The 16,407-nt window shown below is 45.9% G+C and overlaps 1 protein-coding gene across 5 annotated transcripts; it reads right to left on the bottom strand.

The window, feature by feature from the left end:
- Positions 1-189: 189 nt before the first annotated feature.
- LOC123717988 (bromodomain and WD repeat-containing protein 3) lies at positions 190-16,341 on the bottom strand. Of its 5 annotated transcripts, none has more exons than XM_045674312.1 (40): positions 16,172-16,341; positions 16,030-16,088; positions 15,923-15,952; positions 15,734-15,793; positions 14,623-14,821; positions 13,745-13,944; positions 12,785-13,000; positions 12,230-12,549; positions 12,045-12,156; positions 11,473-11,541; positions 11,246-11,398; positions 10,915-11,110; positions 10,567-10,821; positions 10,353-10,479; positions 10,107-10,272; positions 9,787-9,965; positions 9,008-9,043; positions 8,469-8,561; positions 8,168-8,390; positions 7,990-8,079; positions 7,727-7,923; positions 7,528-7,661; positions 7,210-7,297; positions 7,013-7,139; positions 6,774-6,899; positions 6,554-6,687; positions 6,374-6,461; positions 6,168-6,300; positions 5,534-5,685; positions 4,547-4,682; positions 4,336-4,479; positions 4,204-4,269; positions 3,741-3,853; positions 3,452-3,559; positions 3,238-3,320; positions 2,552-2,716; positions 2,428-2,482; positions 2,148-2,303; positions 1,987-2,068; positions 190-1,916 (listed from the first exon to the last, which is right to left on the bottom strand). In XM_045674312.1, exons 1-40 carry the CDS (start codon positions 16,206-16,208, stop codon positions 1,804-1,806), a joined length of 5,220 nt encoding a protein of 1,739 aa, XP_045530268.1. In that variant the 5' UTR covers positions 16,209-16,341; the 3' UTR covers positions 190-1,803. The 5 variants fall into 5 exon arrangements, with proteins under 5 accessions (XP_045530268.1, XP_045530270.1, XP_045530269.1 ...); XM_045674314.1 differs by having other exon boundaries at positions 2,148-2,300; XM_045674313.1 differs by having other exon boundaries at positions 4,336-4,476.
- Positions 16,342-16,407: the final 66 nt, after the last annotated feature.

Raw genomic sequence — 16,407 nt, 5'->3', positions numbered from 1 at the left:
AGACTACAACGATACAGTGACTAGTTTACTATCTGTGGAGAAAAGAATAAATATATTAATTTTAGATCTAATAGATTACCTGTCAAAATAATGTTATAGATAATTAAATTCATCATTTTAACTGCGGAAGCGGTTTATTTAAGTAATTTCCCTTAGAATTCTCAGCATTAAAAAGGTAAAAAGATAAACTAGGTTTACAAAATATTTATATTTCGTCAGTGTTTGGTTCGGTTTGCCAATGGCATCATAACTTTAGGTAATGTTTTATAATTTTTACACATTTATCCACAATCATTCACAATATATTCATGTACAAAAGATTCCCTGTTAAGCTTGCATTATACTTTATATAACATGCGTATATACTATTGCACATAACGCGGTAAGAAAATATAATAGATATTCCTCATGATTAAATAAAGTGTTATTTGAAATTAAAGTCCTTTAAAAATATTGTAACAACATGTTTTGAGGCTATAATTACATAGTGTTTTAATAAATTACTAAGGAAATATAAAATTAGATTAGGAATGGCTTGTTTTGACACATTATTGCTCTTCTCTTCAATTAGTAATTTATGGTACCAAAGGGCAGAGAGGTGTAGATGTTAAAGATTTTATTATGCCATTAATATTGGCATTGTCAATATTTCAACATATATTTCACACTTCAAATTATATTCTCCGACTGGATTCCCCCTGTGCCACCCTATGGCTTTTCTGCTTCATAGGAAAAATTTATCACATGTGATTGTTAACAACATACTTGCATTTTTAACTTAAATAAACAAATTTTTCATCAATGTATCCTACCTATCAGTGGTCTAAACCAATGAACACTTAGAAAATTGTGCGTAAGTACTTACAACATTTTCATGTTAAATGTCAAATTTTTGTTCTATTGGAAACAATGACATTATAAAAATATTTATTAGTTTGAGCAGATCGATTTATAAAACATTACATATCACCTATTGTCTATTATACAAGAATTACTAGGCAGGACTAAAAGTGGGGCACATGCCCCATTTTGTGTAATGTTAACTAATGGACAATTACAGTGTAAACTCCATGTAACATACTACAAACTTTGGTTGGTTTAGCTTGTCTTCCATACAATAACACACTCTACATAGCATTACACCTACTCTCAATAACAAAAACAATTGAGTAATTATCCTAGCCCGCAATAAATTTGACTGTCAGCATCATGCAGACGATGAGACCATGACATCACTCCACTTAATGACAATTCTCTATAATGCCGTCCCATCATTGACATTATATAGAGTTTAAACTGTATGTTCATATGTGCAGGCAGTAATATCCATCACATGTTTGTTTCAAGTGTCACTTATATAACAATTCGTAAACTCCATAGACAGTTTAGCCAACAAAGAGGTCTTATTTGTATTTTATTCATCAAAATAATGCCATTTGTAAATCCTATCAAGTAATAGAACGAACGGTAGTGAGCTGGTACTTAACAATTAACACAGTTTTGAACACATTACAACTACAGTCCTCTATCCATTACAAACACTAAATGTGGGTATTTACACAGTCACCGGACGATCACAGTCAAAACTTCTTAAGTCCACTAAAATAACACAACACTTATTCCTTAAAACCGGTCATAATTGACTAAAAATCCACCCTTTGTCCACTCCAACACAGTTGTCCGAGTGTATCGAATGGAGAACGCAGCTCTCCTATGAGCCTACTCGGCCAGGACCCGTTTAACGCGCCCCCTGTAGGTGACCAAGAGGGGCGCGAGCCCCCTGAGGCCCATTAGAAGCCTGTATTATTCGCGTAACAGCCCTCTCGCCTTGGCGGTGAGCCGTCGCACTCGTCCCCGGGAGGAGATCGACACTGGCCCGGGACCGGATGAACCCCCTGACCCCGCCGGGGACTCCCCTAAAAAGAAACTATACATATAACACACTCACTCCATCGGAGCTCGACCATTGTTCTGCTATTTACTTACTGTTGTGGTGATGCGAGTGTCCGTTGAAGTAATTGTGGTCCTCGTTGTGGGGAGCTGCGCTCGCGCCGGGCACGCCCGTGCCCTGAAATGGATTTGTTTTCATTTCCTTCGCTCTTCCATGAGTTAAATAACATTTAGCTTTTGTAACTTCAATAATGCACCTGGGCATGGTTCTGCCTCCTCCGCGCGAACAGCCTCTGATGCCTCTGGTGGTCCTGATGATGAGGCAGCCTCTTGCTGATCGCGGCGATGGAGTCTTCTTCGCTGTCTTCGTTGTAGCGCCGAGGGCTTCGACGTTTTCGAAGAGAAACGCCCTTCTGTGGAATATTTGAATTGTACTAATGGTGGTGATAAGGGATACTCGGTCAGCAGTTAATAATTGAATCAGCGGACCACGACCGGTTCGAAATATGCTCATCCTCATTGAGGATTAATGCTCACCCGGTGATGAGGTCGCCTCGAAGGTCCCGCCTCCACGTCGTCTCCTTGCCGTTGTCTGAAATGAGTCATAGCATTATACTCGTGCGTTCCAACCCCCGGACGGAGTTGGTCCCGTGGGCCGTACCTGTACAGCAACAGCGGTGTCTCGTCGTCGCTGCTGTACTGCTGCGGCCTGTCGGGCTTGTAGGAGCGGTCGGACTCGTAACGGGCAGCGCCGCCCGAACACCAGCCCGAGTTCGACCCGGAGGAGCTGCTGGACGAGGAGCCGTCCGTGAACCTTTCTCGAGTTCTGAAAATAGAAAACGACTCGTTAACGGTGATTTTTATAACGGAACATCAGGTCGTGTACACATTCACACATTTTTCGCCAGTAGACTGTTTTTTAAATCAATTTACATCAGTTTTTATTACGGCAACAATCTTCTTTTTAATTTGTTTCATTAAAGCGCCATTAACAAACATGGGGCGTATATTCTTATCCAAGATGGCGTCGCACCATTGTGTGACGTAACATGCTTGTAAACATCAAACAAATTTGTACGTCTCCGACGAAATTCAACTGCGAAACAGTCAAAATTCTTCTGTTTTTTGCCTTTTAAAGCCGTTTTTAGTTTTATACGGATAATCCTCATTTTCAGCCAATATATACAGACTACTGTCAATAATTTTATTCATATCGGTAAGCAAGTAGACTCATGAACGTCACCAGATAGTTACATTTACTACCGGTTCGCAAGTCAAGGGCGTAGAGCGGGCGAGAAGAACTGGCAAGAAACCCTCCGCCACTCTTTTTACTGTGAAAAGACTCACCGTTTGCCAGGCCTCGAGTCCCTCGTGCCGCTCCCTTCGCTGTCTTCCGAGCTCTTCAAGCGTCTGCGTTTCCTCGAGTTGCTCTGTGGGCGAGAATTCAACAAGAAAAATTAATATTCAACTCTGAAACCTGATGCCTCGAAAGTTCAGGCCGAGTTCGATGATCCTGGAGCGTTTCGCCACGAAAAGAGAAGAGCAAACATCAAAGGTTCACCTGCAAGTGGTTCCTATTCCGATGTCTCCGACGCTCACTTCTCGCGTTGCTCTCCTCTTCTTCGTAGGTCACTTCCACTTCGTCTTCCACCAACTCCTCTTCGACCACCTGACGAAATTCACCAAATACTTGAGTGATTCAAATGTCAAATACGTACTATCGAGGCGTTTTGCCCATGCCCCATTGTGGAACCCAAGAATTTTTTCATGAACAAAAGCAAAAACCCGTAAAGAGGCTTTTGAGGGTGGAGTGTGCCCTCTTTTGAAACAATTGAATACCCGCCAATTACCTGTATCCTGGAATAGGCACTGGAGTCGGAAGTGCTCCCGTCGGCTATGCTCTGCTTCGCCGGTACCTCCTCCTCGGACTCCGATTGGTCGACGCCATTAGTCTCGACGAACGCTATGATAATGGCATAATACTATTAGCAATTCCATGCTACTTTGAGGAAGATGCGTCTGGTCAGCGCTTCGCCAGAGACAATGAGTGGGTATGGTATGATGCTTACGTAATGAACTGAACCCCTATGGTGTTTAGGGAGCGTTCAAGTATTACGTAATATTATTTCCCACCACATTATGTTAAGTTTTTGATATAAAGAATTACTGGGGGGTGGTCCTTTCATGGAGGGGGGGGGGGGTAGAATCTCCAAAAATTGCGTGACGTAATACTTGAACGCTCCCTTACGTAATGAACTAAACTCCCCCCACCCACATTAGTGCCTCGAATGGAGAGGCAACAAAAGAACTCACCGGGAGACACGCGGCTCGAAGTACTGGCGATGGCACCGTTCTTCGTCTTCTTCCCGACTCCTTTCCCTGTCGACATTTCAGACATTTAGCACACGTTCTTCGCGTTCAACCGAACACCTGGAACCCACCAACCTTTGCCGTGAGCGTTGAGCGGGGCGTCGCTGTCCCACGAGTCGTCGTGTCGCGGGTCCGTCGTCCGCCGTGACGCCGCAGCCAGCGTCTCGCACTCGGAGGACGAGGACGGCAGCTTGGCCTTCACTGATCCGTTCGTCTCTTCTGAATGTCAAATATTTCTGAGACCGGTCGAGCGACAGAGGAGGCGTAGAGCATTTAGGTAACTCACCGACGGCTCGTCTCGTCGGTCTCGCGTGCCTGACCCGTCGATGCCTCGTGGAGCGGCGCGTGCTCCGCGTCTCGACCGGCATCCTGGTCCACAGAGCTTCGAATAGAGAGGACAGACGGACCGTCATTGAGTATATCTGAAAGTCACACAAACACACACATGCACATCACTTTCAATTGTTCGTACCGCGCGTACGTGTGCGTGCACGTAGATACATTTGAACGAGCGCGTGCGCCATTGCGCTCGGTACTTAATGCTGTAATAATGCTTAATGTGTTCTTAATATACGTTATTAAATAAATTCTTCTATAAATGGTGGTTATTAGTAGTAGTAGATACTCCAGGAAATGTTCAGAGTCGAGCCGTGGATTATTGTTGCTTTGGTTAATAATTGAGATTTCTTCAATTAGTTTTAAGACGACCAATTACAGCAGAGCAAAATGCTTCGGGACAGTTCTGATGGAGTATTAAGTGGAGGAGTGTGATAATGTGTTATCGCACTTAAGGTTATCATTCTTGATCCCCCCCCCCCATGAAACGACCACCCACCAGTGACTCTTTATACCTAAAACGTACTATTATGTGGTGTAAATTACTGGAAAGTAGAAAATAATATTATCAATAACACGTAATTCAATCCCCGCAGGGGATTCAACAGGAAACCCCCCCCCCCCCCCCAAACTCGTTACGTAATGCTTGAACGCTCCCTGACGACCGTTGCTCAGATTTCGTTTATACATTGACCAACGACTGACACGCCACACTCGGTTTTTCCATTAGCAGCTAAACGCGATACACACACACCGACACACAAGAATGCTATGTATGTAGTGGCGAAGTCCTCTTCCAGCCCTAAATTATCGTGGTGATGCCCGACAGCTTTGAGACAATCCAATTACCTTGAACCTCTGATGGTCTATACGGATACTCCTGTACACAAAGACACACACACACACATGCAAATTACAAAATGAACGAAGAGTTTACCCGACTCCTCTTGTTCGTGTTGTACAGTCTGCTATTGGTAAACACCAGGCGGACGTCCGCCGCGACCTCCTCCGCGTTGCCGTATCCGTTGCTCTCCAGCTTCTGCTGGACGCTGCCCAGATCCATCGGCCGAGCTATCACCGAGACGTAGTCTGGAAGAGCTTATCACTATTAATATTATAACGGGACTTCACCCGACCGAGGTTAGCGGCATCATGGCAGGTGATCGATACCGCCCATGGGCGCTGGACCCTTCGCATACTCCTTTAATTATTAAAGAGTGAATATATTACATTCGTTTCGTTGATACAATTATATACGTGCGAGCGATGGCGGCGCTGTCAGCTGTCACTGTCATTATGTCACAACATTGATAAGTTGACAACGTCAAAGTCAAATCTGTCCAAGAGCGTTGACATTTGTAGTTTAATTGATTTGCTAAATCAAGTAATAGTCATTATTAGTATTAACGGTTTTGCACTTTTTCGAAAGTGACAGCTGACAGCGACGCCATATTTAATTCAATTATTAATATTGTCTATAATGTAACATTTGCCCATCGACTGAAGGAAATAAAGTTAGCTACACATGCGCACGGGCACTCTTCGTTAATAGAGAGATGAGTAAAGATTACCAGGCGCCATGCTGGGCGAGACGGGCTGCCGGAAAGGCTCGGCGTCCGCCGAAGCCGACAGCTCCCGCAGGAGGCCGAGGCAGTGCTCCCGCCACGCCCCTTCGGACCTAGCGCGTTCCTCGCGTCTGTTTTTCTGTAAAGCAACATTCGCGGCTCACACTGACTGAATATGAAAAGAGCAACCACGGTGGTGGAAATAATGGTACCTGGAGCTGGAGCGGTTCCTCGTCCGACGAGTGGTAGGAAGCGGCCAACTCGTGGTACTTGGACACGACGTCTATGTTTTGCCAGGTGCTGTATTCAGAAATTGTATTACTGCATGTGTGACCATGCATAACATTGTTGACCATGCGTGACCATGCCCGCCCGACAAGTCCCTCGCATACCTTATGATGGACAAGAGCAAGTCGGTGACCAGCCTGGCCTGCCGCACGATGGGCGAATGAGACTTGTTGAACTGCTCGGCGTTGCTCGCCAAGTACCGCGCGTCGAACTGCGCCGCTGCCGCGCGTCGGTAGAACTGTGCACCGCAAACCACAACTTTAGTGACGTCTTCCGTGCGATTGTGAACAGCAAAGTGTAAACTACACTCAAAGTGGCACTAACTTGGTTGTCGAACCTGGCTCGGATCGTGGCCAAGTCGATGGGGTAGGGCACTACCAACGCGTAGGAAGGGTACAGCTGCAGGTCCACGGGGGCCACGAAGGGTTCCGCCGCCGACAGGGACATCACCTGGGGAGAATTAAAAATAGCCACTATTATACGGTCGAAGCGTTTCACATACAACACATTTTTGGCAGTCTTGCATGGTCAATACAAATTTTGGCCGGCCAACGTCAACGAACCTGCGAGATGTGAGCGGCGATGGCTTCGCAGGCGTCGGGCGGCCACTCGTGGGTCTCGTTGCGGCACAGCACCGCTTCCAGCTCATGAGGCAACACGGACACCGCCCCGCCCGGTTCGGCGGGTAGTCTACAAAACAGTTAACAATAGTTATATTTAACCTTCATGGCATCAGTCAATATAAACGACAAGAACTCACCTCTCCGGGTCGAGCGGTTCCAGGTCCCAAGGCGAGAGACGCTCCACCTCCCCATTGTCCCATCTCACTCGAAGCGATAGGAAATGAGCTGAAAGTTGTTTTCTATCGTTAGTCTCCATATCCGGACCCGATGGTTCGAAGGACCAAAAATTGATTTTGTATTATATTATGTAATATTGCTCATTTAGACTTTTTAGCTGATAGAGCGAGGTAAAACCCTCATAAATGATGAATGGTTGTGAAATGTTTGTCAAAAGTCCAATTCGGGAAGGCAAAAGTCAAAATATTCTAATAAGGAAAAGGATAATATCGACTCACACGCAGCCGCCGCCGCCCATTCGTTAGTGGCCGAAGTCTGAGGGAGCGAGTTCGATCCAGGTAGACCACCCACCGAGCTGATCCGCTCCAGGACTATACCCGTCCACCACGAATCGTCAATCATGCAGCGAAACCTGAAATCATTTGAATTTAAGACTCGTCCGACAAGTGGGGTTCGACGGCCATCGAAAGACCTCACCTATCCCCCTCCCCCCAATTCCTGGCCACCGCGGCCTCGTACTGGTGCCTCAGCACCAAGAAGTCGATGACGTCGGGCATGTCGTGGTATCGGACGCTGAAGCTGCCCTTTTCCACCTCCCGAGCCAGCTTCAGGCAGACCACCCTCGGTGGTTTTATCACGTATTTCATCCCCACCACCTTCACGGCTTCGCAGTCCTGGAACACGAAGCGGTTGAGTTGCCTGCGCACGCGCACATTGCATTAACGAAGGGCTCCACTCACGTTAATGTGCATCCGCTCCCACGGCTTGTCCCTCGCGTTCACCTTGTAGAGATCCTTTTCACCCACGGCTTCGAAGTACCTTTGGTGACCCTGCAACGCACACTCCCCGGTCATACCTCCGTGGAATACTCGTTTGGCATAATGTACGGACATGTGTTGCGATGTCGCGTCGACTCACCAATCGGAAGTACACGCATCTGTCCCCCATCTGGGGGTGGTAGGGGGCCTTGCGGGGCGACACGGCCGTCAACCATTCCCCCACGCGGTACGCTTCGGGCAACTCCACGCCGGCGTTGGGGGCGGCGGCGGTCGGGGCGGAAGCGGCGGAGGGGGCGGCGGCGACGGGGGCCGCGGAGGTGGCGGGGGCCGAACGCTTGCTCGTCACCGTACTGGGGCTGTACCTGTGGACGTACTCATTCTAGACAAAACTTCTTTGGGTCGAGAATCCGGTGGGATTAGGTAAGTTCATATGAAAATACCTAGTGCTGGGAACTGGTTTCCTCCTGGCCCTGGCGGGAGGCGCCAGCGCAGTCCCGGCTTCCCAATCCGAATATTGAGACGACTCGGACGAACTGAAATCCATCAATTGCACGTCAATATGCAACAATCAATACTCTCAGTATGAAAAATCTCTGTCTGTTTAAAACATTTCCAAAAAACAAGTAAAATAATCATAAATTTATCAAAAATATTGATTTTTATTCGTTTCGTCTCGTGACAAAAACTATCACAGATTAAAAACGTTAAAAACCCGACGTGTGAGTTACTTGTTTACAAGCATGTTACGTCACATAATTGGTACGACGCCATCTTGCCTAGAAGCCATTTTGACGAATTCTTGCAATTCTGAATGTCTATTTTGAGGATTTAAAGCAAATTTAACCAAATGAAAAATCACAATTTCAATTGTTTTTAATCTCGTCAAATAGCCCATTGCCAGGTGATGGCCAGCCGAGGTGGCACATTCCAAGACCTGGGTTCGACTGGTGATTATGATAATTTTAATAAAATTTCTCACCTATCACTTTTCACGGGAGACAGATCCGACATGTCCCTGAAAAATGTAAAATAAATCAGTGGCGCTACAACCTTTTGAGGTCTGGGCTTCAGATTGCTGTAGCCGTTCCATGTTACGTCAACGTAATAGCCTCCCGTGCCTGACACAAGCCGTCGAGCTTACGGATCAAAGACAAACCGGTTTCCTCACGATCTTTTCTTTTCCTTTCTACCGTTCGAGCGACTGCTTAATATCCTCATCGAAAGTCCATTAGTTCACAACTGGGGTTCTGCGACCTCAGCCGTGAAAGGGTGATTAATCAAAACAGGAGATGGCGAATAGGAATCCAGAGTCGCTAAAATCCCAAGTGGGTTTTTGGACTAACATTGCATTTCTGGACTTCATAGACAAGTAGCTGAAGGCATGTCTGCTTCCTCGTTCGGTTTTCCATCACCTTACGAGTGTTAAATGTCCTTTGATGCACAGGTGTGGAGCCTCCGAGACATAGACCAACCACGAATGGAAATGCTGTCCCAATCAATGGTTAGCCATAATATTTAAAGACAGGCCATCTTTTAATTTTCATCTGAAGCCAGAAGTCTCGCGAATGCGTTGCCGGCCTTTTAAGTATCGGTACGCACTTGTCGTGAAGGATCATAAGACGAACTGGTTCGGAAATACTCCAGTGAAACCGGTCCACGTAGTGGTGGTTCAAAGTGTGGAACGACGGCTAACGGAATGAAAGTCAGCTACAAGTGGCACTGAAGTAGGTTTTAGACAAGAACTTTGAAAGACCATACGTGTAAGAGTTGGAGTGCGAAGAGTTCCTCGCCATCCTGGCCCTAGGCCTAGCCCTGGGCCTGGCCCGCGGCCTGGGTCCTTCCGATCGGGAGGAGTGGGAGGAGAGGCTGACGGAGGAGTCCGACGTCGAGTTGGAACTGTCCGTTGCCTCCTCTTCGCACGCGTCTTCGCGGACCTCCTGAATTTGAAAAACACACACACATATATATATATATATACACCCGTCACCGTCAGAGACAAAATGGCTCATGCCAGTGTTGCCGCAAATAAAATATAAAATCAACAATGTGAACATATGACCGAAAACAAACCCACTCACAGTATTGGGCTGCGGAGGCTGCGGCCTCGCTCTGGGCGCCGGAGCCCGGGGCCTTCGGCCCGGCTTCCTCCTGGGCCCACTGTCGGCCCCCGGGATGGAGATCATGAGCGGCCGCCGTCTCATTTCCCGGCGGTACCAGGACATCTCCAGGTTATTGAGCTCCACGCTGAAATCGGTTAAACGTCGGTCTGGTGGGCTTTGCGAGGTGCGTGCGAGGTGTGGTGGAGGACAGCAAACGAACAGTACCTGGCCTTCTCCAGCAGCTGCCTCTGCGCCGGGGGCAAGGGCAGCAAGATGGGGCGCGTGCTGAGGGGCACGTCCAAGGGTTGCCACGACCCCGCCGTGTGGCGGACGCCTTCGCCCCTCCATACGCCTGCCATCGATCCACCGTTATTATTAATTTAACGTCTCATTAACATGATACTCGTATGAACAATTCGAATGTACGAGAGACAATTACCGGCCGCCTGAGGCGCCTGCGCAGGGGGCGTGGCCGGGTCCGCGGCCAACGCCTCGATCATGGCGTCCAGCCTGCTCCTCGCCGCGTCCGCGTGAGGGATCAACTGGGACAGCGCCAGGTTCTCCCTCCCGGGGACCAGGCGCTGGAACTCCGGAGGATGGGGAGCGCCCTCCACGTCCACGAGGAAGGGAGGCGGCATCAGGTGTGGGGGAATCTCTGTCTGCTCATCCAGCGCGCCGCCGAGGGCGTCTCGGACTGAAACGTTTCATTATTTTTGATATCACCTCACAAAATGAGAAAAAACTCTGCACAGAAGTAAAATCATCAGTGAAAGTAAGGTCTTCTCACCCAGCGGCCTGTAGTCCGTGTGGAAGAAGAGCTCGGGGGGCAGCTGGGCCAGCAGACGATGCCCCTGGCCCAACCCCAGCAGCAGCACGTGGCCGTGGGAGTCGGAGGCCGCGATGGTATTCCCTTCGCCCCACTTGGCGTCGAAGATGGCTCCCTCGCCCTGGCCCTCGATCACGTTGTGGAACTGCGCCAGCACCTGCAGCACATACAAAGAACGGGAAAACGTATAGACTTATAAGCCTATATATTATAATAGGACACCCGTATTAGCTTCAATGAACTGGCAATTCTGTAAAGTTCTGTAAATTTATTGTCTCTCTAAAAGACCCACCTCTCCATTGGCAGCGTCCCACACGAACAGCTGCCCGTCGTGTCCCGCCGACAAGAGGATGCCGGGCAGGAAGGGATGGGCCTCCAGCACGTAGGCTTCGTCGCGGTGACCCGACAGCACTCGCACTTGCGTGCACGTACGCGAACACCACACCTATGAAACGCGCAACGTCAACGAAGCACTAAACTGACACAACTCCGAGTGCAGAAGCGACATCCGAAACTCACCCGCACTGTGTTGTCCGAGACGGCAGTCATGACGTATTCATCGCTGCAGTCCCAGCAGACCATGGTCACCTGAAATTATCACTCGGTACACCACATCGCACGGGTGATGCAAACGGTTTCGGAAACTTCTTTAGACCGTTGCGATTGGAAAGTCGATGAAACGAAAAAGAGAGTCACACAAACAATAAGTATCATGAATTATTTTGAAGACTCCTTACTAAACTACTTCAAAGTTTATAGTCTGTATAATGCTCTCTATCTCACTTTCTCTCACGCAAAAGTTATGAAATGATGTATCTGTCTCTTTTCTTTTCATCGACTTTCGAACTTTTATTATTTAGTTTTTATTTGAGAATTGATATCATTTTTTTCTTCAATTTGAACGTCTACATCCCGGACCTTGCTCGAACAGATCACCATTTTCTTTCGAGATTTTGCTAACTTCTTGCAAGGTAAATAACGCCTTCAAAGGTTTCACTGATGCCCGAAGGTTCTCTCGGCAAAGGCATCAATGAACTACCCACAAGATGGCAAAAGTGCAGACTCGGATCCGAAGCCCTGTACATCGATACCTTCAATTTCTTCTGGTCGTCGCCCGCGGACGTCTTCAGCAGCGAATGCCGCCACTGAGTCGCGTACAACGTCCACAAGGCGGCCGTGCCGTCTTTGCTGCCCGACACGAATCTGTGGACAGGTGACTCCGTCAGGCTTCTGGACTCCCGGGCCGACCCGCCGAGCGAGCCCTACGACCGCTCACCTGAGGCCGCAGTGCGCCCACGCGATGGAGTCCACCGCGTCCAGGTGGACCGCCGTCTCCAGCACCCTCCTCGGCCCGCCGACGGCCACGGAGTATATCCTCACGTGATGGTCCGCGCTGCCCGCCGCGAGGAAGGCCCCGCCCGCCGACCAGGCGGCGCAGATCATGTGGCAGGCGCCGGGTCGCATCCGCTCCACGTACTGGACGGGCTGCGACAGGAACTGCCCGTCCGTGGAGCAGGTCCAGAAGGCGACCGAGCCGTCCGTCGAGGTCGAGGCCAGCCACCGCACGTCCGAGTGGGCCGGAGGAGCCCAATGCACCTGGAGTAAAGAGTTTCTGTTAATATACAGTAAATAATTCATCGGAGTAAAAGTGCGTGGTCAATATAGAGCTAGAAAAATATTCTCCATTATTATTATCGGGAGTTGATCCAAGAAAGAGTAAATACTAGACAACCTTCTCCCGGCTAATCTTAGAAAGAGAAAATGAAAGAGCCTTTTCCAATGTAAGCATAAGTATACCTAAGTGATAAGATTTTGTTAAATAACTCCTCACCGAAGTGATAGTCCCCGCGTGGGCGTGCAGAACAGCCCTCGGCGCTCCGGTGACCAGGCACCAGACTCTGACCAGCCGCTCCACCGATCCACACGCCAGGAGAGCCCCATCGCTCGAGATGCACACATCTGTGATCTCGGCGAAGGCCCCTCGAAGGGTGGCCAGCAAGCGACCGTCTATCGCACTCCACACCTTCACTAAGAGATCGTCTGCGCCCTAAAATGCAGTCGAAGACAATATCATCTGTAGTACACAGAAGTAGAAGGTTCTTACGAAGACATCGTATAGATTAAGATACCGCCTATATTGGCCAAAATCAGTATCAACTCTATGTGAGAGTGAGAGTATATGAGAGAGTCGCCATCAATGGATTTGGTGGACCTTGTCTTCCATACAACGATACACTCTCAATAACGACAACATGAGTAGTAAAGTACTTTTTAAGTTGCTAAAATGTGTAAAAACCGCTTTAGTAGTAGCCTAGCCCGCAATAAACTCCATGTAACGGACAAACATTACCAAAGAACAGTGTTTAATTTATAAAACAAAACATTTTAAAACCAAAAATTACTAGTAACCGTTACATTTTAATAAATTAGACATAGACACAATATTTATAACTAACAAAACACACAAAATAACAATAATCAGTAGTGTGTGTGCTGTGGTTGTAATTGGCCCTGGCTCAGCATTAAGGAGCGCTTATTAGGAGCAGAGCTGTTCTACAGAGCTGGTCATTCTGCCAGAGAGCGGCTAGTTTGTGCCTCAGTTGCAAAAAACAAATAAGAATCGAATACTCAGTAGAAACAAATAATAATAGTAGTGTAAGTAATGTCTTGTGTAAATTGAATAAAATTAAAAATGTTATAGTCGAAGATACTTCAGCATTTTGTCTTTCAAGCAAAATTCCAACTAAGAGTAATATTAAGATATACCTAATAACAGATGACAGATACTCACAGTAATAATGTATTTCCCCGTACAATCGAAGACTAGACAGTACACAGCCGAGAGATGCCCCAGAGTCCGCCTCTGCAATTGAAGATTCCGCAGAAGCCTGGCCGGGAATGGGCCCTGCTGTCCCGTAGAGGCGCCGACGCCGGCCCCGTTGGCCGGGCCTTTGGGGCCTCCGCCGAGCTCTCGGCATATTAGACGACGTACTGGAAATTAATTATTTAATCAAAATACAGCCAAATATTTAGACCGCAAACTCACCTGGAAAAAAACATATTCAAACAAAACGAGACAAAATTAACCACAAATACAAGGGTCTCTACTGGCTAATGGGACGAAATTCAAAACTATCCATTGACAATAAGTTACTTCTATACAAAAAAAAAACCATTCCAAAACCGATATATATATGTCCATATGATACAGCTTTAGGGATCTGCTAGTGCCTCAAATGTAATAACACAAAGAGCTCAAAATTACATATGAATTTGTTAATATGTAGGTAAAAGAGGAATTAATCACACACCACAATCAGCTAGCAGGACAGCTATACCAGAATCTACTCGACTACTAAAAAACCTAACCCAACATGCTGAGTTTAAATAACAATACAACAAGCTCCGCTGGGAGTAGGGCCTAACACCTCAAGAAGCACTCAACGTATCTACTTATAGTCGGAAAGACTGATTGTATGATTAATATAAAAAACTCAATAAAGTAAATGATGGATCAGACTCATGTTTTCATTCCGCCAGCTAGATTATCTCCACATAGTTCAAGTTTCAATTTGAGAATTTTGCAAAGAAACCAAACACAACATCTCAGAATGATGAAACAAATAATTATTACAGATTATAGTCTTTAAGTTTATAAACAGTCCTTACCCAAACTATGGTCTTGCTTGAACGATGCATATTTCAACTTTGGCCTGACAAGTGACTCGCTGAGTAATGAAAGCCGGGCATTCAGATGCTTCTCTGTGCCGTCTATTAAGGAGATCTGTGGAGCTGCACGAGCCAAGCGCAGTGCTCTCTCACAGACTGCTGCCAAACGACGCCATGACACTTCAGAATATTGTGAGTTCTGCAATGAATTACCAGAAAATTCTTTATTGGTATCGCAATCATAACTTGAGAATTGTTGAAGCATTAATATAAACAAAATTTGAGATCAACATCATTGATAATACTAATTAATATACCTCCATATTTTGAATATAAGATATATAATACAATTAAACAATACTTATAATTTTCTGAACCTACAAAGTAATAATTGAAATGAAAATCAAAATGTTGGCTCCCTGTCGCATTGTAGCTTTAAATCTAGCAGCATTATTGCGATACTTATTCGTTGAGGGAGGAAAGCACCAGTAATGTAATAATAATTGTAAAATATTTAAAATGTGCGACTGAGTATAAAAGGGCAGGACGCTATTAAAAGATAAAAAACTTAATATTAGTATGTATTACTATATCTATATTTAGCTTGGTAACTTCAAACGTAATAAACATTATCTATATGTATTTAACAAACATAAGTATATATTTTTGTAAAAAATGTATTTGATTTTAAACTAAGCGCCATATGCAGTCAACGTCATTTTACTTCGTGACGCTTCGGGAGTATTCGTTACTTTTGGACCTATCGCAACATAGAAAAATCTTATCGTACAAAAGAGCGAGAGAGCAAACCACGTCCCTTAATTTGCGAGTGTGAGAGAAAGAGACATTTGCGAACGGAATTACGCGATCACAAGAAATGGATGGATGATTATGAAATTTTTTTTCAAAACATGGAAATATACAAAAATAATAACTGGAACGGCACAAAATCGATTTTCACGATTTTCCACCGTATTTTAAAGATCGTTTTCATATAAAACACAACTTAAGAAATTTTAGCATTTTCACGATAAATAATGATTTCGCTTCGCTATTTCGCTGAAAAAACGTAAATAAACCCTAGATTTACGTTAATATAACATAAACTAACCAATTCATCATATGTAAGGGGATGCTCCTTGCCCTCCCAGTCGAGTCGCCTCGGTAGCACCTGCTTGGAGAAAAAATGCATTAGAACTATTTCAGAAAGTTTCAGCGAGTTTGACAAGCAAGCCACGTGCGTTTACAATCAAAACAACTGAAAGCTTTAGTTCTAGTACTACGAGAAGCTTAAACTTACCTCAACACTCTGCAACTCTTTTAACAAAGTCTGTAAAAAATCGAGACAAATGTTACTTTAATTAACAAAATATTATCAAAATTAAATAAATAATCTATCGTTTTTACCTTTGCAGTCTCTTTAAGCGGACCCCCGGAGAGAAATTTCGCTATCAGAAAGTAGAGTTCTGAAACCGGGCAAGACATCTTTACTCAACCTTGCTCTATGTCACACATATTTTCAAGCTTAATTTTGAAGCACTAGACTCACCAGGAACGACATTGAGGTCCTCGTTGGACTCCTCCATAATCCTAGATTCGCCTCAATTACCCACAATAACTCATTTGTATTAGCAACACATGCAAAAACTAGCAAACATTTCACTAAGAACATTTACATTGTTGACGAAAGATAATGTAACCACAGTATACCAAAATGGCGTTTGCTCACGGTCAAACTGTTCTGAAATCGCCTACATAGCATTTTCACACGTGGTTCAACAAATC

The sequence above is a fragment of the Pieris brassicae genome, chromosome 14, assembly GCF_905147105.1.
Source record: "Pieris brassicae chromosome 14, ilPieBrab1.1, whole genome shotgun sequence".
NCBI lineage: Eukaryota > Metazoa > Arthropoda > Insecta > Lepidoptera > Pieridae > Pieris > Pieris brassicae.
The sequence above is the reverse complement of the archived record's forward strand: the minus strand, read 5'-3'. Positions and strand labels throughout refer to the sequence as shown.